The sequence below is a fragment of the Petaurus breviceps genome, unplaced genomic scaffold, assembly GCF_028583685.1.
Source record: "Petaurus breviceps papuanus isolate PSGF00001 unplaced genomic scaffold, PetGlider_PUasm1.0 551, whole genome shotgun sequence".
Taxonomy (NCBI): Eukaryota; Metazoa; Chordata; class Mammalia; order Diprotodontia; family Petauridae; genus Petaurus; species Petaurus breviceps.
In genome coordinates this window covers 10979391-11007263 of record NW_027186372.1, presented here as the reverse complement: position 1 = coordinate 11007263, position 27873 = coordinate 10979391, and the positions used below count along the sequence as shown (strand labels likewise).

General features: G+C 40.8%; 1 protein-coding gene across 1 annotated transcript in view; it reads left to right on the top strand.

The window, feature by feature from the left end:
- The window catches only part of DOCK2 (dedicator of cytokinesis 2), a 500381-nt gene that overhangs the window by 389068 nt on the left and 83440 nt on the right, over nucleotides 1–27873 (top strand). The window contains exons 28-30 of the mRNA XM_069102392.1: nucleotides 5492–5590; nucleotides 10115–10209; nucleotides 21489–21567. Coding sequence (XP_068958493.1) covers nucleotides 5492–5590; nucleotides 10115–10209; nucleotides 21489–21567 — 273 coding nt within the window. The remainder of the gene's footprint in view (nucleotides 1–5491; nucleotides 5591–10114; nucleotides 10210–21488; nucleotides 21568–27873) is intronic.

Below are 27873 nucleotides of genomic sequence, written 5' to 3'. Positions count from 1 at the left end.
GAAAACACACCCAGTTCCACATCAGTGGCTCACTGGTCCTCTAGTGGCCAAACAGAGAGATAATCCTGGGTTCCAAACCATGCCAGGCACCAGGGGGGTTTGGGCTGCTGTCCCAAGTTTGGTTGGGGATGCCTGTGTTTGGGTGGATAAATGTATAGATTTTTAAAATCTGACAGATGTTCTGCACCAAATCCTTCTTGTTCCCCTCCCCCAGTGCATTGTTAGTTTGAATCTTTCTAGGGGCATTTGTGACCTCACTCTCTACAAAACAGCTAATTAATTTTTAGCACATTTTACTTGGCCCTTATCCCCCTGCCCACTGCACAGTTAATGGCCACTGTTTCCTTTGGAGGTTAAATTCTCACTCAGGTGTACAGAGTTCCATGCTAATGCACCAATTTAATTGACAGAATTGATTGTGTGGTATAACTGTAGAGTGTTACAGACACCAAATAAGTCCTGCCACTGCTAGGGTCTGAGTATTTCCTCATCATCCAAGTGTCTCCTGTGATTACACTTATTTTTACATATTTGACCTAGTTTCAATCATGCACCTCCATGCTCCGATTCATTAGATGCATTTCAACAAGGCTAAATGTAGCAGAGGTGACTGGGCTGGGCTGCGCTCGCTGTTCAGATACTGTGCTCTAGAATTTAATATGCAGGTCCCTAAGTCTTGGTCTTAAAAGGCAATTTCCCATCCGGTCCCCTGGCATGCTGAGAAGAGATAGATGAGTGACTGCCTTGTGCCTTAGTAATAAATACACATTGATCTCTGATTTGTCTCCTTTGGGAGAATCTTCACAAATGGAGTGCTTTAATCATTAACTTGGACAGAGGAGGTGCCCCTGCATATTTTCCAGATGTGCTCATCTTAAGTTATTACCTAGGATGTTGACAGAACTGAGAGGTAGGGGTCTAGTGCTATAAAGTTTGAGCAATGTCAAGATAGGTAGGAAGTGGTAAGCCACCATGAGTTTGGGGAGTGTCAGAGGACCTGGGAACAAATGATATCTTGATATTGTCCTTCTCTCCTATTACCACATCTGAAAAAAAGAAAAGAAAAAAAGGGAGGAAGGAAGGAGAAAAAAGAAAGAGAAAGAAAGAAAGAGGGAAAATGGTACCTGTGTAAATAAGGTATCAAAGAAAAAAACTTATCAAAGGAAAAAAAGAGGGAGTGATGAATGTCATTTTTGGCAACTGCTATTAAGAAATTACTAAAGGTCATACAAGTACAATGTTGGTACATCATTCCTCTCTAATGTAGCAAAGGGGATTTTTCTTTTTTAATAACAGGAAAAAGAGGTATTTTGCCAAAACAGACCTGCTGCTATAGTGTCTTGTTCTGTCTTATATATTGATCAGTTACACAGATGTGATTTCTGACAGCTTTGATACTAGAAACTGGCTAGTCTGGAAAAAACAGATGATTCTAGTCAGAAGCAGGACGCTGTCATTTTTCATTAGTGCCAAAACATCAGAATATTTGCTCAGTTTCTATCCAGTTGCCCAAACTTCCATCACATGAGGAATAGAATTGTGCAGAATGTCAGCTTAATCTTTCCCCCAAGCTTGGTTAGAATAGAAGAATTAACAAACCGATAAAAGTAATTTTGATTGCTCTGTGAGCAATGCCACGTTGACCAGCGACTTGTAAAGAGATAACGGTTCATTAAATGGTTACTTTCTGTAAATAGATAAAGGAACCCCCCCCACCCCCACTTGGTAGCACTGAAGTTTCTAAAAGCAAAGCTTGGTACAACCTAGCTTTTTCTGGCTAATACCTGACAATTTGGTCTAAAAATGATTGCTTTAGTGAGTGTTTTTTTTTCTCCTTTAAATTCAAATCAAGCCATTTGAAATCTCAGGCAGCCCCCTCATACTGCCTACTAGGACAACCTGCATTTCTAGCAGTGGTGAATTTTTATCAAAAATAGACACACACACACACACATCTACACAAAGACATAAATCCATATCCCCCAGACTCATTTCAACAAAATCTTTAGAAGAAAAGTATTGTCACAGAGATATTAACGTTTCCTCTTAGAAGACCATTAATAACAATAAAACACAGATTTCTTACCTTGATGTGCTGAAATTACCTGCAGAAAATATACTTCAGCCTTGCTAGGCAGGCAAGGCTTTGACTAGTGGTACAATTACTCCAAGAGAAGGTATATTAAGTCCTTTATATTGTAATTTTCACTGTTTATATGCAAGAAGTGTAGTGGGTCTGCTCACGTAGGAATAAATGAAAAGCCGTACCATGCACAGCAGCTACCATGTGAAAGAAAAAGACCTCTAGTGGTCACACACTGAACTCTTTGAGAGACAAGGCAGGGGAGGGGTGCAGTGGGGGAGGGAGGGAAGGAGGAGGGGAGGAAGAAAGACAGAAGGGAAATGGAGAGTCAGGAGAAAGAGATTGAAGAGAAGAGAGAAATAGGAATATTTACATTTTTGCCTTAAGTAGTAGACTAAATAATGTGATTGCAGACTTCAGCAAAGATTCCTCAGAGAAACATGCCTATCATAGAAGCACGAAACTGTTAAGAATTGGAAAGGATTTTAAAAACCAAGTTAGTCCAACTCCCTCATTTTATAGATAAGGAAACCGATGCTCAGAGAGGTTAAGTGACTTGTCCGGAGTCTCACAGAGAGTTGATGGCAAAGTCAGGACTAGAACCTGGTCTCCTGAGTCTCAGACTAGTGTTATTTCCATATTTTGTTGAGTTGGTAATAGTAGTAGAATTATCCTTTTGTCAGGATTTGTGGGGACATCTGCTTCCCCAAATATTTACTGGGGACCAAGTAAGAGAAGAGCGTATTATCTAAGGAATCTCCCAAGTCTCCATGAAAGAGTTTATCTCTTTCTTTGGGAGAACTGGGGACCTCCTTTGGGTTTAAAGTATTGCTGTTGATTTGAGTTGCTGGTAACATCACCTCTAGAATCCATGAATGGTTTTGAACTTTCATTGAACATCTGGGATGGACCAGCTGGGTCTTGAGAGGATATAAGTTTTGTTCCTTGCTTAAGACGAGATGAATCTGAAGATCACCTTCGTAGGGACTTCTCCAGAGCTGTCATTGGGAGAGTAAAGCTAAGGGAGCACTCGCTCCATAATTGTCTATGAAGCAGGGGAAAGGAGACCCCAGAGAGTTCTGCAAGTGAAACATACGTCATATAATCTACAAGGATGCATTTTTGTCCAATCGGTTTTAATTGTTTTTTTTTTAATGAAGACTATCCTGTGGTAGCATGTATGCCTTCTTATACTTTAATTAATTCATTTCAATTCAGCAAACACTTGTTAAGCACCTTGTAGTATATACTCTTGAAGGCAAGGACTATCTCACATTTGTGTTTGGATCCCCCCTGCCTAGCACCGTGCCTGTGCCCTTATACACCAGGTACTCTGTTAGGACCTCAGAATAAAAGGACAAATAGAAAAGCTAGCCCTGCCCTACAGGGACTTCTTTTCTACCGAAAGTAGCCAGCATTCTGGAGATCTATTCTGGCTCTACATTTGACTATACAACCTTTATTAGGGATCCTTATTTGTATCTCTGAACAAGCCCACTCCTTTCACAGGTCTCCATTGGGCTAGGATAATCAGGGATAGTGTTTCCCCTACTGACTCATAGGATTTAGGGCTGGAAGGCTCCTTAGGACCAGCTAATCTTATGATCCCATCCCTCCTCTTATAAATGAGGAACCTATACTATCTTTTCAAATCTTGCCCATTTAAAATAAAAACCTATTTCTTGTTTTTTTTTGCATTTTGAATTCCAAGTTTTCTCCCTCCCTCTCTCCTTCCCAAACCCACATTAGAAGTCAATATATATAACATATATATAGTCAATATATATGCATGCATGTGTATATATTACATACATGTATGTATATGTTTACATATGTACTACTCATCTATCTACCTTCTTTCACTTATCAGTTCTTTCTTTGTAGGTGAAGAGCATTTATCCTAATAAATCCTTTGTAATTGATATGAATGATCATATTACTCAGAATAGCTTAGTCATTCACAGTTACACTTCAAACAATATTAGTTACTGTATACAACATTCTCTTGGTTCTGTTCATTTTACTCTGCATTATTTCATGGAAGACTTTTAACGTTTTTTTTTCTCCTAAAACCAGTTGGTTCATCATCTCTTATAGCACAGTAGTATTCCATTGCCATCATATACCACAATTTATTCAGCCATTCCCCAACTGATAAGCATCCCTTCAATGGCCAATCCTGCTCATTTCCAATTTCTAATTCCTGCCAATTTTTAATTCTGCACTAGTTAAAGTATCCATTCTTGATTATTCTAGTCTCGTTGAGCTTACCTTTCTCTTGGCTTCTATAGCCCTTACAATCTCTCTCATACAATTTGATATTTAATCACATACTGACTTGTGCCAATTTGTTATTTCGTGGGCTTTAGTCTTCTCAACAAGATTGTAAACTCTTTGAGATCAGGGATCATGATATACTTTAGAGGGTATCACCCACAGACGATAAAGCATAGGACTGGGTACACAGTAGGTTCTCAATAAATGCTAATTGACTATTACTTAGAGAATGACAGGTAGCCAGCTGTAAATCACTTACATTAAGGATAGACTAAAAAGAATAACAATCACTTATATTTCCATTGTAGTTCATATCTACAAGATATCTGTGAATAAAGGAACGAATAAAAAATTATTTTTTTGGCATTTATTAAGTGCATCCTCTGTACCGAGTGCTGGAGATGCAATTACAGAAGTAAAATAGTGCCTGACCTCAGAGAACTTACATTTTAATCCATCATGTTATTTCAGCTTCAAACTAATCTTGTGAGGGAGGAAGAGAATGAATTAATATTATCCCCATTTTGGAAGCAAGGCACCTGGGGCAAAAAGAAATGAAATGCCTTGCCTTAGGTCAGAGGACTGATCATGGCGGCGGCGGAATTAGAATTAGATCCCAATTGTTTGAACTCCCTATTTAAATAACTTTGTGCTATGCCACAAACAGCCAGGGGAAGGGAAGTAAGCTGCAAAGAAGCATTTCCTGTTAGAGAAGAGTGGAGATGGTGAAATATTATTGAAGGAATTTCCATCCTCGGGGAAGTTTTTGAAAGATGAAAGACTTCCACCCTTGACAGAGAACTTGTAGAACTAACTTAGAGATCAATTGGTCTGAATCATTCATTTTATAGATAAGCCAACTGAAGAAGAGAGATGGGAAGTCTCTATAGGCATGTAAGGAATTAATGATAGACATGTAATTAGGACCAGGTTCTCCCAATGCCTAATCCAGTGTGTCTTTCACTCTGCCCCATCTGAAATGATCCAGCTGTGATCTTGATCAAAAACAAAGGGATTAAGTGGGTTCCAAGGACCTCTCCAGGTCTGAAATGCTAAAGTTTGACAATATGGCCCTATTTTCTAATTGTTTCATGGATTTTGTTTTTGTTTTTCTTTTTTCACTTTTCACAGAGTCATTTTGTGGCATGCATGACAGCCATCTTAAACCAGATGGGAGACCAGCACTATTCTTTCTACATTGAGACTTTCCAGACAAGTTCTGAACTTGTGGTGAGTTTGGCTGAAAGAAAAGGGGAGAAAGGAATGGTGACATCAGATTATGGGGAAAATCTCTCCCCCCCCCCACCATTCATTTTCATTTTAGTCTTTGTATCTCCAGTACTTATTATAATACCTGACCCATAGTAGGCACTTAGTAAAGATGGTTCACAGTTATGGGCTACTGTTTAATAATTCTATGGCAGATGTCATTTAATTTGTTTCAGGTTAAAGGTTAAGAGTTGGAATGTGGTCAAAGAAAGAAGTGGCTGTTCATGTAGTGAGAGCAAAGTATAAGAAGTCATAGCCCAGGAGCTGCCCTGGTATTCATTAAAAACAAAACAAACAAACAAAAACCCTTCAGCAAAGTCTAAACCATTTGTGTCATTTATTTTGTGGGAGCGGATGGCCAAGAATCATCCAGGCTGAGAAGGTGTGGTTAGGTTGTGACTTGGACTAATTTAGAGGACGGCCACAGCTGTGAGATGATGGTGACGTTTGAAACAGGAGTCATCTTGTTTCGCTGAAGGAGCTCCCCCTGGTGGTATGGGCCCTCATTGCATCTATCTGCAGAGACTAACATGGAATATGCCCCATGCGAAGGGTTACATTTCTCCGAATTCATAAGTCTAAGTGCAAGTACCAGTTCTGCCACATATTAATCCAGTTGTTTAATATCTCTTCAGGCCTCAATTTTCTCATCTGAATTTTGGGGATGATAGGGCTCACGCCAAGTATTGTGAAGGAAGGAGAAGGGGAGGAAATAAGCACATAGCAACACCGTATTTGAGGCATTGCACTAAGCACTTTTTAAAAAACAAATATCTCATGGGATCCTCATAACAATTCTGCGAGGTAGGTACTATTATTGTCCTCACTTTACAGTTGAGGAAACTGAAGCAAGCAGAGGTTAAATGACTTGTCCACGGTCACACACTCAGTAAATGTCTAAAGATTCTAACTCAGGTCTTCCTGACTCCTAACCCAGTGACCCAGTGCTCCATCCACTTAGCTACCCTCTCTTGACTCAAATGAGAAAGCCTATGAGGAAACACTACCATACGACAATAAGTGGTAAGTGTGAATGGTTACAAGTACCATACTGTTACTATGTTTAGGGCCAGTGAAACAAGAATTTATCAAGCAAGTATTATGTGTCAAGCGCTGTGTAGAACACTTTATAAATATTATCTCATAAGATCAGAACACAGTCTTTCCCCATAGGACCTTTCTTGGTTAGGATTAGAGTAAAAGTGTGTGTTTGGATGGAAGCAGAAAGCATCTGTGTACACATGCAGCATATGTGTATTTGCATGTGTATGCCAATATAGGTATTTTTCTTCCCCCAAAGTTCTGGCAGATTCTCCTAAGCTGGAAAGGGTTCAAGTACAGTCTCAGAACCAGACATTGTTTGCTGTGTTAAAACCAGGCTCACTAAGTATAGACTCATGCCTGGAAGGTCAACCTTTAGGTGATGAATTCTTTGGCCGCAGAAATCCACAGGGCCTGCAATATGACATATGAACACATTCTCTTCCCTCACCAGTCATTCCATTTCTGGAGCTGAAGTATTGCCACTTCCTGGGATGGTGCTTAGTCATACAGCATGGCTACCTTTCCCATAGACTTCTCTACCACTGCACACATCCGTGATATTGTAGTGACTATCAATAAATCAATAAGGCTTTACTAAGCACTTGCTATGCGTCAGACGTTTTGCTAAATGCTAGGGAAAAAAAATCAGAAGTACAATAGCCCCTGCTCTCAAGAAGCTTCAACCAGTAACTCTTCAGATGGCTAGGTTGTTCTTGCTAAGTCATGTTTCAGTGGTAACTGACTCTTGGTCACCCCATTTGGGGTTTTCTCAGCAAAGATACTGGAGTGGCTTGCCATTTCCTTCTCCAGCTCATTTGTCAGAGGAATTGAGGCAAACAGAGTTAAGTGATTTGCCCAGGTACTAAGGTCTTAGTACACACAGGTACTAAGTGTGTGAGGCCAGGCCCAGCATTCTATCCACTGGGCCACCTACCTTCCCGTTCAGATGACTATGGAGCTAAGGTTATCCTCCCAACAAGGGTGAGTTAGAATTTCATTCCATGGACTGAGAGACCCCATGATACAATGGATAAAGGACTGGCTTTGGAATAAAAAAGATCTGAGTTCCAGTTCTGCCCTCGACAATACTATTTGTGTGATTAATGACTCATTTAACATCTCAGTGGTCCAGGTAACTCCTTTTTTTGGGGGGGGAGGCAAGGCAATTTGGGGTTAAGTGTCTTACCCAAAGTCACACAGCTAGTAAGTGTGTCAAATGTTTGAGGCTGGATTTGAACTTGGGTTCTCCTGACTCTGGGGCCATTGTTCTATTCACTTTGCCACTTACCCCCAGGTAACTTTCTAAGACTGTAAATTGTAGCTGACTCGCTCATTTTTATTAGGCAGAAGAGGTTTCCATGACATGGGTTACCTACCTGGATAAAATCAAAAGTCTGGACTGCCTTTCTTCCTCCACACCCTTCCCTCAAATGAGTAATTACTCTGGGCAATTCACTTCAGGATATGCAAAGTTGAATAAGACATGGACCCTGTCATCTGGGAATTCTTATAGCCTAATAAAATTCCCAAACCCTAGAGGAAAGGATTTAATTAAGAAGACTTTGTCTGCATTCTACATCACTTGGCTGGGATGGTTGTGGTGAAAGGTACCTTAGAGTTCACCTGGTCCACTCCCTCATTTTATGGATGATTAAACAGAGGTCTAGCTAGGTAAAGTGACTTGTCTTCAAGGATGTGGGGAGGTATCCCAAGCTGACATAGATGGGCAAGCAATTAAATCAGATTCTGAAGGTTAATATGTGTTTTGCCAAAGGTCCTTGGATATTGTTATTTCAAATGAGGGAGCTCAGAGACCTCATGTTCTCCTAATCCATTTGTGTGTCTTGGGACCTAGAAAAAGAAAGAACTTCAGTTTCCTCATCTGTAAAATTTATTTTTGTTGTTCAGTCATTTTTAATCATGTCCAACCCTCTGCGACCCCATTTGGGGTTTTCTTGACAGAGATACTGCAGTGGTTTGCCATTTCCTTCTCCAGCTCATTTTACAGATGAGGAAATGGAGGGGGAAGTGACTTCATCTGTAAAACAAGGATAATAATACTTGATTTATCTACCTTAAAGGATCATTGTGGGGAGCAGATCAGACGATGTCCCTGAAAAGTAACTTTGAAGTTCTATATGAATGTGATCTAAGTGTTATTACATGGTGTAAATGTAGATAGGTGGTGTAGTGGATAGTATACTGAATATAGAATCAGGTAGACCTGAGTTCTAATGTGACCCCAGATACATACTAACTGTGTGACTCTGGGCAAGTCACCAAACCTCTAGTTTCCTTATGTGTAAAATGGAGATAACAATAGCATCTACCTCACAGGGTTGTTGTGAAGATCAAATGAGATAATATCCATAAAGCATTTAACACAGTGCTTGACATGTTGTAGGTGCTTAATAACAGCTAATTCCCTTTCTCCCTTATAACTCTAAATCCCCAAACTCCTCAGTGATTCTTATTTTTTTTTTAATCTCTGAGTGAGAGGGGGAAAGGGAGAGAAAAGGAGAGAGAGAAAGAGAAAGAAAGAGAGATGCCTGCAAGTGAGGGAGAGACTTGTGAATTAGCTGTAGTTACAGCACTTTTAATTATGCGTTCATTTTAATAATAGTTTATGGGAGCGATGAACTGAGATGCTTTCATGTGATGTAGGTTATTTCCTTTTCAAGTTCATATTTGGGATGATAATTTAAAAATTGCTACATCAAAGAGAGCTTTTATTTCCTTCCTCCTCAAGACAGGAATTAGCAATGGCTTATTGTGAGGGTGTTTTTCTTTCCATTTTTGTGTACTACTTATCTTTGTGTGACAGGCTCCGGGTAATGAACTTTTAAGTTGGCATTTGAAGTCTGCTGCTCATTCTATGGCACTGACTTTCTGAGAGGTTTGCAAGTTAGACTTATCTTTCCTAGTATAGGGGAGAGAATATCATCTTTAAGGCAGGAGTCCCTGGGTTCAAATGCTATCTCTATTGTTTCTCACCAGTGTGACCCTGGACCTCCCAAGGCCTCAGTTTCCTCATCTTTAAAGTCAGGTGGTTGGATAAGATGGCTGATAAGGTACTTTCTAATTTCACGGCTATGATTGTATGATACCCCTTTAAAGAAAAAGAGGAGACAGAGAGACAGAGACAGAGACAGAGAGACAAAGAGAGAGACAGAAAGAGACAGAGAGACAGAGACAGTGACAGAGAGAGACAGAGACAGCAACAGAGACAGAGAGAGACAGAGACAGACAGAGAGAGACAGAGACAGACAGAAAGAGAGGGAGAGAGAGAGACAGACAGACAGACAGACAGACAGAGAGACAGAGAGAGACAGACAGACAGACAGAGAGAGAGGGAGAGAGAAGAAACAATTGGATATTTCCTGCTGAGAGATTTTCTCTAGGGATCCCAGGTTACAGCTCTGATCCGTTTCATCATTCCAGGACTTCTTGATGGAAACATTCATCATGTTCAAGGATCTCATTGGGAAGAATGTGTATCCCCCGGACTGGATGGCCATGAGCATGGTCCAGAACAGGTGAGTACCAGTAGTAGCATGAGCAGGAGTCATCAGCCTTGCCACCACCTTCCTCATGGAGCTCAAAGCATCTCATTGAAGCTGGTGGAAATTGATATCAGGCAATAATTTAATCAAGGTGCAGCATCAGGGAAGCTCCATTGTCCCTCCTGCTGACTCACCTCCACAGCCCAGTGTTGTGGCCTCAACATTGCTACTCTACCGTGCATCCTTAGCATCCAGTATGTAGGGACCTGGGGGAGAGGGTTAAGGAGGAGGTGCCAGAGACTGCTGTGTATTAGGCCAGGGATAAGGAGAGAAAGGTTGGGAATTAGTTAACCTAAGCATTGCAGTAGCTGGCTTCAGTTCTTCCTCCAGTCTGTGTCCCTAGAAAGGAAGCTTAGCCCTTGCCTGAGCACTTGCATGTTCAGTCCTGTGGCTATAGAGAAACTGGCACCTTGACCCCGTAGAGGAGTTCCCACCGTGCCTCTCAGAGGGTTGGCAATGAGCAGGGGCAGGGGGGAGAAAGAATTAGAGATCTGTGCTGCTCTCCCTTGTGTATGGAGTAGATAAAAATAAATCAACTTGCTGATAAAATGTCAGAATCGTCACTTGGTGCATTCCTATGAAGGATGTGTGAATAGCCAGTCCTCCCACCACACCAGGGCCAGGGGATTAGTTAAACCTTGGTGGTGACACACCTCTTAAAAGGGAGGATCAGATCAGGAGTTCCCAAGAGGAAACATTTGTATTTTTTAAGAAAATGCCAGGCATCTAGGCTTCTACATTAAGAGAAGTCAGAGAAATTGTGTTTTCTCAGGAGCACAGCTTGAGCTGGGCAGGGGAGAGGGAGGCTTGGGGTGGGGGAGAAAGGTTCCTTAGTTCTCTGTCTATAAATGTTCGTGCATTTATAAATATTCATAAAATATTCCTTAAAGAAAACCCCCACATATTTATTCATCATCTCCCATCTTAAAGGAGGCTCCCTCACCAGCCTTGGTGTCAAAGGTAAATCACCCATGAGTTACTGTTTACTTACTACCTGTGTAGGTTACTTCACCTTGCCTTTTCTTCATCTTAAATGGGGATAATAATAGTTCCCGTTTCCCAGGGTTGTTGTGAGAATCAAAAAAAGATAATATCTGTCAAATGCTTTGCAAATCTCAGTGCTATGTAAAGATTAGTTGCTGTTATTATTATTATCTATAAAGTCAGAGTGTCTGACCATTGGCCTAGATTGTCTCTGAGTCGTTTCCTGGTCCGATGATTCTCCATGATCCGATGATTCTGATCTCAGATTACAAGGCAGTCAGCTGCATCTGTCTCCTGTTTGCCTCAGGATCTCAGAGCTTTACCAGATTACTGGAGGCCCCTGTGAGGTTCAACCAATATATACTGGTATTTCTGAGGGAGGGAAGGAGGAAGGGGGAGAGAGAGAGACAGAGACAGAGAGACAGAGAGAGAGAGAGAGAGAGAGAGAAAGGAGAAAAAGGGACAGAGACAGAGAGAGCTACAAGAGGCCAATATATTCCTTGAGCCTCAAGTTTTGAGGGACAAAAGGGAGAATATTTGGGCTTCATCTACAAGAGCCATCGCCAACTGACCAGTTTACCCTTCAGGCTCATCCACAAAAGGATTTTGTGAGGACAACCAAGGCAAAAATGATTTGGAGATGAGGCCTACCCAAGTCTTCCAGACCACTTCCAGAGACCACATATTGGTCTATATTTTGTGATTCCTTCACATATACTCTCCAACTCTCATTGCACTTAATTTTCAAAGAAATCTAACCACTTGGAATCTTCTCCCAAGTGGAAAAATTTGTATCTCTTAAGAAAATGCCAGGCCTTTAGGTTTCTATGCTAAGAGCAGTCAGAGAATTTGTGTTTTCTCAGGAGCACAGCCTGAGCTGTGGGGGGCGGCCCTTAGGACTGTGAATTCTGTGGTAATTGCAAATAATGGTAACAATAATAGTAACTTAGGTTTATATAGTGCCCTAAGGTTTGCAAAGCACTTTACATATAGTTATCTCATTTGATCCTTACAACAACCTTTGGAGATAAGTGTTATTATTATCCCCACTTTATAGATGAGGGATCTGAGACAAAAAGAGGGTAAAGGACTTGCCCATGCTCACACAGCTAGGAAATATCTGAAATTTGAACTGATGTCTTTCTCCTGCCTGTGGTCAACACTGTCCATTATGCTATACTGACTCTAAAAGCAATTCCACTATTACAGTAGTCTCCTTTTAGCAAAATAGCTTACTAGGTGCTGTAGTAAAAAGAGCCAGAATTTGGGACCAGAAGATCTGAGTTTAAATTTTTTTTTTTGAGGGGGAAGGCAGGGCGGGTTAAGTGACTTGCCCAAGGTCACATGGCTAGTAAGTGTTAAGTGTCTGAGTTAATATTTGAACTCAGTTCCTCCTTATTCACTTTATTCGGCGCTTTATTCACTGCGCCACCTCGTCGCCCACTGAGTTTAAATCTTGGCTCAACTATTGACTATATCTATGTGACCTTTGGCATGTTTCTTCACCTTCCTAGACCTCTGGCTCCTTATCTGCAAAATGAGAGGGTTAGCCTAGAAGATCTCTAATTTAAGGTCCCTTCCAACCTAAGTTCATAATTCTGTGTTGAGCCCCTATATTTTCATATAGAAGTAGGACCTCATAATGCTAGAGAGGTCTTGAAGTCAGGAATACTTGGTTCAGTCTAGCCTTTGCCACATACTGTCATTGACCCTGGCCAAAGCACTTAACTTGTCAGTGTTCCAGTCAACTCTGTAGTACTACAAGTCTATGAGACCACCTGCAGAGCAGGTATCCACCTGCCTTGGTGGAAGGAACTTCCTCCTCTGGGAATTCCCTATACTTCCATATATATAATATATATGTATATACGTACAGTATTATATACATATATAGAACTATATATAGTATAGTTCCCTACACCTGAATTTTCATAGCACTTTTTTTTTCAAAGGACTAAAAGGGACTTAGGCTAACTTCCCTATTTTATATATGGGGAAACTGATGTCCACTAAGTAGGAGAGATTTACCCAGGAATGTGTACTACTAGTCAGTAGTAAAGCTGGAGAAACCTGGGTCTCTTGCCTCTTAGTTTTATGTTCTATCATTCTGCTAGTTCATGTCAATTTGAAGGTGTTCCTTCCTGCTGGGAGACAAAGACATGTCTTCTGATTCACCTGATATATTATATCTTATACTCGCCTCTCTCCCTTTCTCCTTAGAAATAAATAAACAAACAAATGACAACTGATATGTGACCATGGTTTTATTCCTTTGTGTAAATGGTGCAGACCTCACAGCACACTGTGTAAATTTGCACAATGTGTAAATGGTGCAGACCACACAACACAACATAACCACAAGGTGGTTTATGTTAGAGGCCCTGAGGAAGCTCTGTGGATAGGATACTAGACCCAGAGTCAGGAAGACCGAGGTCAAATTTGTCCTTAGACACTTGCTAGTCGTGTGATCCTAGGCAAGTCACTTAATTTCTGTCTTCCTCAGTTTCCTCCAATGTAAAATGGGAATCATAATAGCACCTACCTGACAGGGTTCCTATGAGGATCAAGAGAGATAAAACTTGTAAAGCACTTAGCAAAGTGCTCAGCACATATGCCTGTCCCTCTCCTCCTCACCTCCGAATGACCATGTTCCTGTAACTTTCCTTGCGTCGGGCTCTTTGATCGCTAGGATACACGAGGTGAAGGAGAGGGTAGAAGGGTTACAAAGGAGCAGAGGGCATGTACACTTTTTTCTTATTTCCATACATAGGTAGATATTGTGATACATGAACAAAAATGAATTGATCTGTATTTCCTCAGGCCTTTTGTCAGTAACAGGCAGCCTTCTGAAAGGTTTGAGAGCAATGATATTTTGTAATGGTCACATTATTTAAATGTTTCAAATGAACCAAATTTTCCATGGGAACTTCTTTTTCCCTCTGAGGCTTAATCACCTAGCTTTTCTGTGTTTATTGGCAGGACATTCAAAATGCTAGTGCATTTACAAATATTCATAAAACACTCCTAAAAGAAAAACACCACACATTTATTCAGCATCTACTATGGTAAGCATTGGATTTAGAGGGAGAAACGACTTGAAAGGTCACCTTCCCCAATCTTCTCCTTTTACATATGAGGAAACCAAAGCCCAGAGAAGTTTCAATACCATTTCTGAGGATGCACAGTAGTAAATACTAGGGCAAACATTCTAGACTCTGGTTCCGCATGTGGTGTTATTTCCACTACACAATGCTGCCTCCATGGGCCCCTGAGGAATACAAAGCAAACCAAGACTAAGTCCTACCCTCGAGGCACTTGGAGTCAAGGTGGGGAGAGAGGACATACACACGTGAAGGATAAACGAGGCAAGGTGGTCACATACGTGTCCCAGGAGTCCAGCGCAGGGAGACGTTGTTTCCAAATGCTTGGGTCAGGGAAGGCTTCTGGGAAGATGGAGAATTTGAACCAAACGGGAAGGGCTGGACTGCTATGTCAGCATGTGGAAGGCTCCTTTGTCACACATGTGCCTCAGCAGCTCTGTAACATGCTTTGTAGGGTTTTAAGGTAAGGTCAAAGCAGCCCCCACCCCAGGCTGAGCCAAGCCCCTCCTTGCTCCAGCTTCAGGAGGACTGACTGACTCCTGGTGAATCCCAGTTTAGAATCCTTATTTACAAGGGAGGTTTCGTGAGGGCAGTTGGAACTGAGCCACCTCAGTGACACTAGCTGTTTTCAGAGATGTGATCTGCTGATTCACCGTATCCTCTTTTGTAACCCAGGCTGCTGTGTGTGCGCTAAGCAAGCCACTTATGGCCTCCCTCTATTCCTCAAGGTGAAGACTGAAAACTCTTCACAGGCCAGCTCAGCACATCACTCTGTTTTGTCTAGCAAAGGCAACTTGTTCAACCACCACCTTTCCCCTCTCTCAGAGAACCCAGGGAGAGAAAGAGGAAACAAAGGAGCCCAGAAGCCAAAGTCAGGAGAGCTGTATTTGAACACTAACTCTTCCTTTTCACTGGCTATATGACCCTGGACAAGTCACTTCCCTTCTCCAGGGTCAATGCAAATACTTTTATATGGCATATAATACCTTTCACCTCTGTGCCCCAATCTCCAGCCTTATTTTTCTAGCACATTATTTCCCTTCATGCTCTGCACAGGACGGACAGAATGGCTGTTCACTATATATGACACTCCGTCTCCTGGTTCTACACCTTGGTACAGCCTGGCTGTCCCCCATGCCTGGAATGCTTCCCCACTTCACCTCTGCCTCTTGGAATCCTGGGTTTGCTTCAAAGCTCATCTCAGGAGTTTCCTTCCATGTGAGGTCTTTACTAATCCTTCCAAATGCTAATGCTTTCTCCCTCCAAGCTAATATTTAAATATTTATTATATTTACATATTTAATTTGTTTATTATTAATTTATCATATATCATAATTATTATATATTTATAACAATAATAGCTATTTGTTTAAGTAAGCATATATTTATATATACATATATGCATATATACACATGCCATCTCTTTCAATAAAATATAAGTTCCCTGAGAGCCGAGGCAGTTTCTTTCTTATCTCTGTATTCTTTGCACTTAACAAAGTACCTAATACATAGCAGATCCTTAATAAACTCTTGGGGCAACTAGGTGGTACAGTAGATGAAGTGCTGGGCTTGGAGTCCGGATGACCTAAGTTCAAATCAAGCCTCAGACACTTACTAGCTGTGAGACCCTGGGCAAGTCACTTAACCTCATTTGCCTCAGTTTCCTCATCTGGAAAATTATCTGGAGAAGGAAATGGCAGACTACTGCAGTATCTTTATCAAGAAGATCCCCAGTGGAGTCACAAAGAGTCAGACACAACTGAAAACCAATCAAACAACAACAAAAATAAATACTTGACTGACTGATTGGAGCTTAGTCACCTCATCTTTTAAATGAAGATGTATTAGATGAGGTCCAAAGTTCTGACACCTAATCCTATGATCCTGTCAATCAGGGTACTATGCAAAAGAAGGAGACTGAAAACCCTTCCCACAATGATATTACTCACCTCGAGAGTAATCTTATCTTCTTCCATTTGTATGTCTCTCATCTTAATAAAATGCATCATATGTACTCTTGGGAGTATACAGTACGTGTTGCTGTTTCTTTATAGTTAAATGCATCTGTTTTAAGCCCTCCTGCTGTACAAGTAAGAGGGAGCTGTGTTTAGCACAGAGAATTAGTACTTGTCTATTTATATTCATCCACACATGTAACACATTTTCTGTAAATGGAGTATTCACTCATGCCCTGACTATTCCTTTACCTCTTGGGATATGTGAATCCCTTGATATATGTAATTTGCTCTAGGAGGGGAGACAGTCCCATCTTGAACCTTGTCTATGGCTTCTGCCTCATAATGTCATCTTATCTGTAAGATGCTCCTGCAGTGTGGACTCCAAAGAAAGAATTCAGTAGGGCATCTTAATATTTATATGGTCTAGTTCTCCCATTTGATAGATGAAAGCACCATGATCCAAGTAGAAAAGGTGACTTACCAAAATCACATGACATGTTATGGCAAAAGGTTCTTGAGTGGGGGCGGCCAGGTAGCACAGCGAGTAAGAGCACCGGCTCCAGTGTCGGGATGACCTGGATCAAATCCGGGCTCAGATACTCAGCACCACACCCAGAAATAATAACTGGCCATGTAACCTTGAGCAAGTTACTTAACCCCGATTGCTTTTTTTTAAAAAAAAAAAAAAGGTTCTCGAGTGTAAATTGTACAATTTGATTAAACAGAAATTCATTGAAGCTTGTCTGAGACAATGTGCTTAGTTGTCTATTGTGAGTTCTTCTGACCAACGTCCACATTTTCCCTATCTTTTTTTCTAGCTTGTTATGCTATAGGCTGCTACATTTTTCTATCCATTGGATTTGTCTTTAACTGAAACTTTGAGCAAGTTCACTTGACCTCTCTGGGCCTCAACTTCTTTTTATATATATTATAAAATGAGGGGGAATAGACTAATGATCTCTAAGATCCTTCCAATTTTGAAAATACTCTGTTCATCATCAAATTATTTTTATTGATAAAATTAGCAATATGCCTCTTTCCATTTGTCCATATTCCTCAATGGCAAAAGGTAATGGGAAGATGGACAACTTGTGTAAGCCCATTACCAACAAAGGCTTGTATGCAAAAAGTGGTATAAAATATGCCTGTAAGGACATATAGGAGCAGAAGAGGTTGTGGAAACTCCATTGCCCTGAATTTATTCTGTGTATTTATTCCTTATATAATTATGTAATGTATATATTGTCTCCTCCAATAGAATGTAAGTTCCTTGAAGGCAAGGAGATTCATTTTTGTGTTTGTTTCCTCAATAGTTAGCATAGTAGCTGGCAAATAGAAGATACTTAAATGTTTGATTTATAGGAAAACTGAAGCATGATAGATATATTGTCCTGATGCCCATGAAATATTAAAAGGAAGGCTCTAGAACATTAGCCATATTCTTTAAGGTAGATTTAACAGAAGCCTAGCCTAGAATTTTGCAAGATAAACAAAAGTCTGTAGAGTTTGAGAGAGATAGGACCCAGTTAGATGGAATCATACATCCACTGAAGGCTAAAGAGGTGCCAGGGGCTAAAGCAGCGTGGTCTAGTGGGCACAGTTCTGGGCCTGAAGGCAGAAAGACCTGGATTCAAATTCCATCTCAGCTACTTATCATCTGTGTGCCCTTTGACAAGTCAATTAAAATCCCTTAGCCTCAATTCTCATGTCTGTAACATGGGGGGTCTTTGTGAGGATCTGATGAGATAATTTATGAAAATAATTTGCAAACCTTTAAGCCCTACATAAATGTGATCTATTATTATCATCCATTTCATCTGCGAGTACTGGGAGTGTAGTCCTTTGGTGGGGGTGGGGATGGGGGTGGGGGTGGGGAGAGAAGGGAAGCCCTATTTTTCAGAGTCCAAAAAGATGAGCCTGAAGTTGAGGGAGAATTTTGGCTCCCGGAATGTGACAGTGTGGGCGCTTGAGGCTCGTACAGCAACCTTTCTCTCCCCACTCCCAGCTTGCTCTCTCACCAACAGCTCAGTTTCTTGGTCCACTGGGCCTGCCTCTGAGATTCAGAGACAGGTTTAGATTGACAGCGAGAGTAATGACTGTTGTGGTGCCTGCTGGAATCATTGTTCCTGCCACAGAGGGTGTAAAACCCCTCATTTTGGTATCGCATTAGAGATACTCGATATGTTTGGACAGAAAATGACAGGCTCTCAATGCCGTCCCATCTGGAGAATCAGATAACTGATCTTTAAGGGGGGGAAATACATGTTCAAAGGCACATTAACCCACTGCAGAATAGCAGAGCCATGGAAATCTTAACTGTGACAGGTTGACAAGTGACGGATTTTGCTGGATTTTATTTCTGCATTCGCTCAACCTTGCCTCCCTTCAGACCTGATGTCTGTTTCCAGATCACCTTACTTTGGTTTCTGAAGTTTATCTGTCTTTCTATCTGTCTGTACATTTGGCTTTGGAAGGCAGGTTTCAAAACAGCATGAACAATGGATGGTGATGGGGACAGAGCTCTGAACTGGGAGCTTGGGTTGCACTAACTTACTATGTGTTGGGTGAGATTTTTTACTTTTCTTTGCTGCAGATAATTTTTTTTAAACTTTGTAAAAGAGGAGACTTTATACTAGATGATGTCTTCCAAATGAACTGGTTATGTGTGATGAGACATGCCGATGATCCCTAGTACCAGGAATGTTGAGGCTGAAAAATCTCTTGAGCTCAGGCATTCTGATCAGAAATAGGCTAGGAAAATCAAGTGTCTACATTAAGACCAGCATTAGTATGGTGAACCCTCCAGAGTGGAGAAACATGAGGTTGCCAAAATGAAGACTGAGATGGCCTGGGTCAGAGTCAGAATGAGTTGGGCCTTCCATGCTTTATCATTGGTAGAGCTGAGGCAATGGATTGCCTCTCTACTTTCAGCCTAGGTAAGATAGTGAGATACAGACTAAAAAAAAAACCCAACAATTAAATTTAAACAGAAAAAAAGAATGTGGAAATTAATCTCCATAAAATTGTAGTTTTACATAGAAAGTACCAGAACTGGGACTAGAATCTAATATAGAATCAATTATTTTTTCCCATTCTGCAAGGCTGGGTCACATATGGGCTGGTTAGTTGGAGGAAGCCAGCCCAGGTACAAGTAACTTACAAAGCAGATAATCCTCCCCCACACCCCAGCCCCCCAACATTGAAAATCAAGAATTAGCTATATTGTCATCCATAGATTGTCAGTAACAAGGAGACCTTACTATACAGTTGTCCATCGTGGGCAGCAGCACAGTGAAGATGAGAACATTGCTGTAACCTGGTGACAGTGGCCCGTACGTGAAGTGAATTATAGCTGGCACGATTGATTGTGTTCTGCTTTCCCAAGTGGCACCAAGCAAACAAGGCCTCAGCAATTATGCCTGCATTGCAAACCTGTGGAGATTCCCAGGGCTGTCAGGGGCTAGATGAAATATTGCTGCCTGTTGCAAGTGTGGGTGGGAAGAGCCCTTAGAAACCACCAGCAGCTCCCTGCAGGGCACTGAAGCCACTGACTCCCTACCCCCCCCACCCCCACCCTAGCTCTTTTATTCTATGGGCCAACCAGTCTTTATTTTTAGAGAAATTCTTGGAAGGAAGATGGACCAAGGCTTTGGAGAGAAATGTAAGACTAGCGCTCAAATTCAACTCCTCCTGCCATCCCTGACTATTCCTGCCTTGATTGCCATTATTCCACAGTCTCTTAGCATAAACACAAATAATTCTCAGGATTACAAAATTAGCTTTCTTAGGACCAGGGGATTATTGATATCATCAAAACTCCTCAAGTCTAGCATGATCTGTGTGAGTAGGGAGAAGGGGACACATAGGAGAGATTATTGTGAGAGTAGAAATGGCAAGATTTGGCAAGGGATTAAATACAGGGGCAAGCAGGACTGAGGAATTGAGGAGCACATGGAGGTTGGAAATCTGGGAAACAGAATATAATTGTGCCCTCAAGAATCATAGGGATGGAATCACATGAGGAAGGGGGGCTGTTAATTCTGGAAACCTGCTTTCTTCAGGAATGGGTTCAAGAGGGAAAGTATAAAAGTCTTCTAAATTTAGAAAGAAAGAAAACTCTAAGGGGATGGGGAGGGAGGAGAGGATAAGGGAGGGATAAGACGGGAAGGTGGGGGAATATAGCTTTATGGAAATGGGAGGATAGGGAGGGATCATTGAAGGGAGGGATGTGAAGTAAGAGGAGGGCACGTTTGCGGGTAGAAGTAAAGCAGGGGAGTCAGAAGGGATAGGAACCAAGAGATATGCGCAGATATAAAAGCAAAGGTTACAAGTAGAATGTCTTAGGGAGAGTATATGTTTATATATGCACTTAGGAATATATCCATGCTTAATTCTAGCAGGGTGGGGGAGGAGGAGGAGGAGGAAGGGGGGGAAAGAACAAAGTAAAAAGTAAACAGCAGCAAACAAAAGGAAACAACTACAAAAAAGATGCACAGCTTTCTGCACAACTGGTACTATTTAATATATAGACTTTCTTGAAATGGAAATTTATTGCTCTATATGCTAAATCCTCTCTTATGTTTTGCTGTGTAGATGACATGCTTTTTTTCCCTTTTCTTATTTTATATTTGTCTTAACATTTAAATTCATAATATGTTTCTTTTCTTATTATATATTTAAGTTTTAGTATTCAAGTCTAAAATAAAAATTTAAAAAGAAATAAAAAATAAAAAAGTAAGAGGTATAGGGAAATTTAAATAAAGGGAAGGTTTTTGGGGAAAGGTGATGAAATATTTTTTGACATGTTATGATGCCTATGGGATATCCCCTTTAAAATGTCTGATAGGCATTTGGAAATACAGGCTTGAAACTCAAAAAAATACTAAAACTGGATATATAGATCTGAGAATTATCATCATAGAGATGACAACTGAACCCATGGGACCTGATGAGATTGCCAAGTGAGAGTACAGAGAATTCTGAAAGATAAAAGAGTCCAAGACATAGCCTTGAGAGACATTCTCACAGTCAGGGACTTGACAGGAATAAAAAGCTATGGAGAGGAGACCAAGAAGAAGTCATCAGACAGGCAGGAGGAGAACCGAGAAAGCACAGAGCTGAAACATGGCCTTGATGAGGTCTTCCTAAGAAGTGTATACTGTCTAGGCTACAGTCAGCTGAATGTTGACTGAATTTCTGCCTCTTTTAGGGTCTTCCTGAGGGCCATCAACAAGTTTGCAGAAACCATGAATCAGAAGTTTCTGGAGAATACAAACTTTGAATTCCAGGTGAGTGTTAGAATGGGATAGATTTAACTCTTTAGCATCTCCACATCCATGTTCCCTCCCCCCACCCCCACCCAGTGGTTTCTCTCCAAGCAGCTAGGTGGCCTATTGGATAAAGGAGAACATCAGACTTGGAGTCAGGGAGGCCTAGGTTCAAATCCCACCTCAGGCACTTACTAGCTTTGTGACCCAGAGAAAGTTGCTAACCTTTTCTTTTCTCCATCTGTGAAATGAGAACCTTGGACTCAATGACCCCCCCAAGTCATGTTTGCCTCTAAACCTATGATTCTATGCTCATTCTCTTATGAGCATTTTCCCATAAGATTAAATATATTTCTGTTGACTTGGTGCTCCACCAGTTGCCCAAGAAATGTAGACAAAGTCAGGGTCTGCCTCTGGAGTTCTGCTCTAGTGAGTGATGAGGTGGGAAATGAGGAGGTTTTCACATTCAGGCAAAGCATACTTGATTGAAGAGTCATTAACTGAGCAGAGCATGCAAATGGTGACTTTAATGGATCTGGTGCTGAATTTATATCAACATAGAAGGTGCTACATGTGCAGTGTCACAGTGGATTCCACCTTTAAAAAATGCATCATTTTTCCCATTTTACATCCATTAGTGCTGTAAAGGCAGTCATGGGCAGACACTGAAAGATGATTTACAATTACAATCCACTGTGCAGCTTGGTGGCAGCAAACCTTTCCATGATGTGTTCTGTGCTCATCCAAGGACCTTGGCATGAAGCCTCTGTGATATTAGGGGGCTGAACTCACTACCCCAGAGCCTCTGGGATGAATAGAGAGATGGGTGAGAAGCCTGCATGAATGGTAAGCTTGGGGCAAGATGAGGAGAAGGAGTCAAAGTCAACGCTTCTATTTTAGCTGTGAAATCTAGATTGTTACCTCTGGAATACTGAAAAGAAAGCCCTTGCCCCTGCGCCAAGGACATTCTACCGATGAAACATTAGCGTCGGACTTCTAGAGGTCTTACTGCTGGTCTGGGAACTGCCTGTCCCTGACATAGTCTAGTAGAAAACATGGGGTGGGTGTGGAGGAGGCTAGAAGTCAGGAGACTTGAGTTCTAATTCCAGCTCTGTCATCAACCAGCAGTAGGCGTTTAAGTAAGTCTGTTTAGATCACAGATCTTCTAGCCTAAGCAGTAGCTGAATAAGGATTCTTTCTACAACATCCATGAGAAATAAACATCCAGCTTTTGTTTGAATGTCCTGAGTGTACAGAAAACCCAAAATCTCCCAAAAAGCTCCTTCTACTTTTAAATAAATACTTTTTTTTTGCTTTTTGGAGGGGGGAAGGTGGGGCAATCAGGGTTAAGTGACTTGACCAAGGTAACACTGCTAATTTTTTGTGTTGTGTATGAGGCCACTTTTGAACTCAGTTCCTCCTGACTCCAGGGCCAGTGCTCTATTCACCGTGCCACCCAGCTGCCCCTAAATAGTTAAATCCTTTTAAATAGTTAAGAAGTCCTTCCTCACATCAAGCCTAGTTTCACCTCTTTGGAGCCCTTATCAGTTGTTCCCTGTCCTTTCTTCTGAGACAGAGGAAGTCTAATTACTATTCCACATGGTAGCCCTTTAAATACTTGATGAAAGTGATCATGTCCTCTCCAACCACTGCCAACCAAGTCTTCTCTTCTCTAGAGTAGATGTCCTTTATAATCCTTGCCAAGGATTCTCTAGATGCCATCCCAGCTTTAAATGTCATTCTTGAAATGTGGCATGGAGAATTGAATATACTTCTCTAGATATGGTCTCATAAGGGATGGCCCACTATCCCAACTGCTGACCAACTTCCATAGATGAGCAAGTAAGCCCAAGAGCCCTGAGAACAGCAGTACAATGGCTCTGCTTTTAGCCCATTAACCACAGCCATCATCTGTGCAGAGAAAAAGGCACTAACTGTATGCCATGGCTTATACTGAGTTGTTAGTCAACTGACTGCCATCTTAAAGGAGGTTCTGTACTCTCTTGCCCCCACACCTCTTCAACAGCCCCACTGCTGCCATAGGCTCAAAAAAAAGGTGCTTACCACTGAAGTCCTATTAAATGGCTCAACATCAGAAAGTGATATAGTTTTATTCATGGAAATGACACTTAAAAATATGTTTCACCATTTATCTTACTGCTATACCATTTTGACCATGGAGTCTTTTCGTTGGACTTGTAGCTTAGACTTCCAATATGAATGTCCCTACTGTGGCCCCCTGCCATTAGAATATGAAATCCATGAGATCAGAGATGATATTATTTTTCCTCTTTGTATGATTGATAATTAGATCGGCACGTGACACATTATAGGTGCTTTAATATATTCTTTTTCTCCATTCATTCATTCATTAAAGGCAGTATAATGGAATAGTTATCCCATTGCTTTTAGATATGCTATCTCTCTTAATGCCTCCCAAATCACATTATCTTTTATTGATTATTATGTCACTTTGTTGTCTTATGTAGCAGTCCACTAAAATCCTTATAGATCTTTTTAAGACCCACAGCTGTCAGCATTGGACTGACTCCCTAATCTTGAACTTCTGAAAACGATTTTTGGAACCCAACTATACGACTTTATATTTGTCCTTTTATCATTTCATCTTATTAGATTTGCCCAATGTTCTATTCTGCCAAGATCTTTTTTGGATCTAGAGTCTTTTATCCTACATGTTAACTATCCTTCCTAGACTTTTATCATCTGCAAATTTGATAATAAAAAAATACCTGTTAGCCAAATCATCATTACAAATGTAAATAAATAAATAAATGTGAAGCCACCCAGGGCCAAGGAAAGCTACATGTGACAATCCACTGGGGACATCCTACCCAGTTGGCATTGAGCCATTAGTAACTTTTTCAGCCTGGCAATTCAAGCAGTTCCAAATCCTCCTGAATCTACGATCATCTGGCCCATACTCTGTAGCATAAGACTTTACCAAATACTTGAAAAATATTAGGTTAATCATGTCTATAGTACTCCACCTGCCAGAAAAGGCTGATATGACATGGCCTTTTGTGGTTACATCATCCTTTTCTACATGTTCACTAGTTGTCCTTTTAATAATATGTCCTATAATTTTACCAGGAATCAAAGTCAAGCTGACTCTTCCATTTTGGAAAATTGAGACTTCTCTGTTTGAAAATTACCCTTCTTCACTCCCATAACACCTTTCTAATTCCCTGCAATCTTTCAAATCACTGATGATGGCCTAGTAATCATATCTGTATGAGCTTTCAGGACTCTGGAGTGTACTTAGTATTGGCCTGGTAATTTGAACTCATTGGGTGCTTTCTTAATATCTCCCAATTTACCTTAAGCTTCCACTCCTATGGGAATAGTTATTTGTCCTGCCTTTTACATTCCAAGTATGTCAAAGGTTTCTTGACAGATAAAACATGAGCAAAAATAGGTTAAGAAGCCTCTTCTCCATCATTCATCATTATCTCATTCATCCTGAGGAGTGGTTCTGTCTTTCCTTTGATCCATCTTCTCTCCAGGATACTCTTCAATCTGTGGTTGTTTTTGCTAGCCTTTCTCATAAGCGAAAGCACATTCTGAGCTTTAGCGCTCCTAGCTTCATTCTTATGCCACCAATTTACACTTTGATACCCATGCTTTATGACCTGACCTTGCTTCCATCTTCTATATAAACCTTTTAAAAATCTAAGTTGATCAGTGAATCCCCTTTGTATCCATGTCTGTCTCTTTAGACAACTCCCTCATTTTAACCTCATCAGAATCGTTTCTATATCTAAAGATTTTCATTCTTCAGAACTTTCCATTCCTCTTAGGCTGACTTCCCATGTATGAGTTTCATTCATGGGCTTCTACTCATCCTTTCTTTAAACACTTTGAAATAGCTTGTCCCAAGTCTAGGGTTCACATAAGGTTATGCTTAGCTTTCCTTTAATTCATTGTCACAAATTCTGATTTGGCATGGTCATCATTATCCTTCTAACCCTCCCCTCACCAAAGGCTCTCATCATTTTTGCTTGAGCAAGCAAAGTAGCTCTTTTTTGCTAATGAGAATCAGGTCCAGAATAGTAATTCCTCTCATTGACACTACTATGTTTTCATGAATAAAATTATTAAGTCAAGAAATTAACTACTCTTCTTTTTAGCAGAGAGTTTCAGGTCCCTTGTCACTGTTATATCATGCCTCCATGCCAGGCATGTGATCTATTTACTTAACTCCCCATCTCAGTACATATGATGATTATCCCAGGTATGGAATATGGTGATAATGGTAAGGCCAAACATACCTCATTGCATTAGAATCTTTTATTGCCCTTGCTTATTACCTGTGCTTCGTACATTTGTGTACAGAAATCTGCATATAAAAGTCTTACTGCTGGCTCTTATGGATTTTGGGCCCTGTGAATTTCTGGACATCTTTGCATTATCCTTCTTGTATATTTACATTTTAAAGAAATATATTTATCTATGGTCACCTAATTTTATGGATATGTGTAGGTGGTTCTTTCTCCCTTTTTGACTTCAATCCCTTTTAATTAGCATTTCAAGACAATACTTGACATATATACTTTATTAATTGTGGAATGGTGGCGGTGGCAGCAGCAGCAGCAGGCCAGAGCTGATCCAGTGCCATCTGCCAGCTGGGTGGGACCCAGCTGCAGCATCTGTTAATGCTCCCTCGAATTTCCTAAACTCCCAAATTCTCAGTCTCCTCAAATCCCATAACTTACTCCATCACTTCATCTCAGCCACTCATAGGGATGGTCATACATTAGATCTCACCATTACCTATAAATCTTCCACTTCTCAATGAAAAATTCTGATATTCCTCTATTTAACTACAACTTCCTATGTTTCCAGTGCTCCCTATGCCTCATCCCTCCTCAACCCATTCTTCACCCTTGTCAAGACTTCCAGGCCCTCTGCTCCTTAGTACTGCCAGCTTCACCTTCTTCCCTCTCCAGTCTTGACTATGTTCAAATTTATGCTGTCTTCTTCTCTTGAGTCCATGCCCCCTTGTCCTAACTCCATTCATGTCTTGCCAAACCTTAGGCCTGGATTACTCACATGACCCAAGCCTTCCACTTCTATGCAGATACTGCTGAGTGGAGTCTGAGGAAGTCATATAATTCTGCTGAATGGTTATATTATAAATTCATGTTCTCCACCTTCAGCTGGGGTCCTCATAAAAAGGCAATTTTTAAATGTTTCCTTAATTGGTTCCATATCTCGCAACCCACAAAAATTTTTCAAACCTTTTATTTTCTTCAGGACTGCCATGCTTTCATTTTCTTCTCTCCTCCTGCCCCCCATCCTGCTCTGCCATGAGGACTTTGTCTATTAAATCAAAGTGAGTTCCCCTTTCTCTCATTGTCTTCCTCTTGAAATCCCTTGAGATCATCCCCTAATCTCTCCTATTTGTTCACCCTCAGTCTCTTTCAATAAAGTTGCTTTTCCACCTGCTAAGGCCAACTCTACATTCTACATTAATCTTCTCATTCCTTCCCATTCTCTCCAGCAGACTGAAACTTCAGTCATTACCTCTCGTTCAAGTACCTGAGGCTGGATTTGAACTTAGGTCCTCCTGACTCCAGGGCCAGTATTTTATCCACTGTACCACCTCTTCAATCCAACCAAGTAGCCTTCTCTCTATTCCTCACCTGACCATCCACTTCCCATCGCTGTGTTTTTGCATTGACTATCCCCTATGCCTGAAAGGCCCTCATTTCCCATTTCTCTTATTGAATCTCTTTTCCTTTAAGAGACAAGTCAAGCATTACTTTCTACATGAAACTTCCCCCTTGACTGTCTCTGTTCTCCTTCTCAGGCTACTTTGTATTTATTTTTACTTTTCCCTTTATATGTGCCATTGATGTTTCCCTTATTAGAATGTAAGCTCTTTGGGAGCAGAAATTATGTAACTAAATTTGTGTTCCAAGCAGCTAGTATGGCACATGTCTATAGTATCAATTTAATAACTGTGTCGATTGTTTGATAGATGTTATTAGATGTACCCACATCCTTGTTAGATGTGCTCCATCTCTGATGAAGATACCATCATTCCTCTATTTTAACCTATGATTCAGAAACCAAATCTCATTCTCCCACACCATCTTTTTAAATTCAATTTTATTTTATTTTCCTCTCTGATTTAATTCAATTTTATTTTATTTTCATCTCTGATTCTATCTATCCTACTTCTCCCTCCCTCATTATACTGAGAAGGCAAGGAAAACAAAATCTATTACAAATATATAAAATAAATTCCTATGTCCAGGAGAGAGAGAGAGAGAGAGAGAGAGAGAGAGAGAGAGAGAGAGAGAG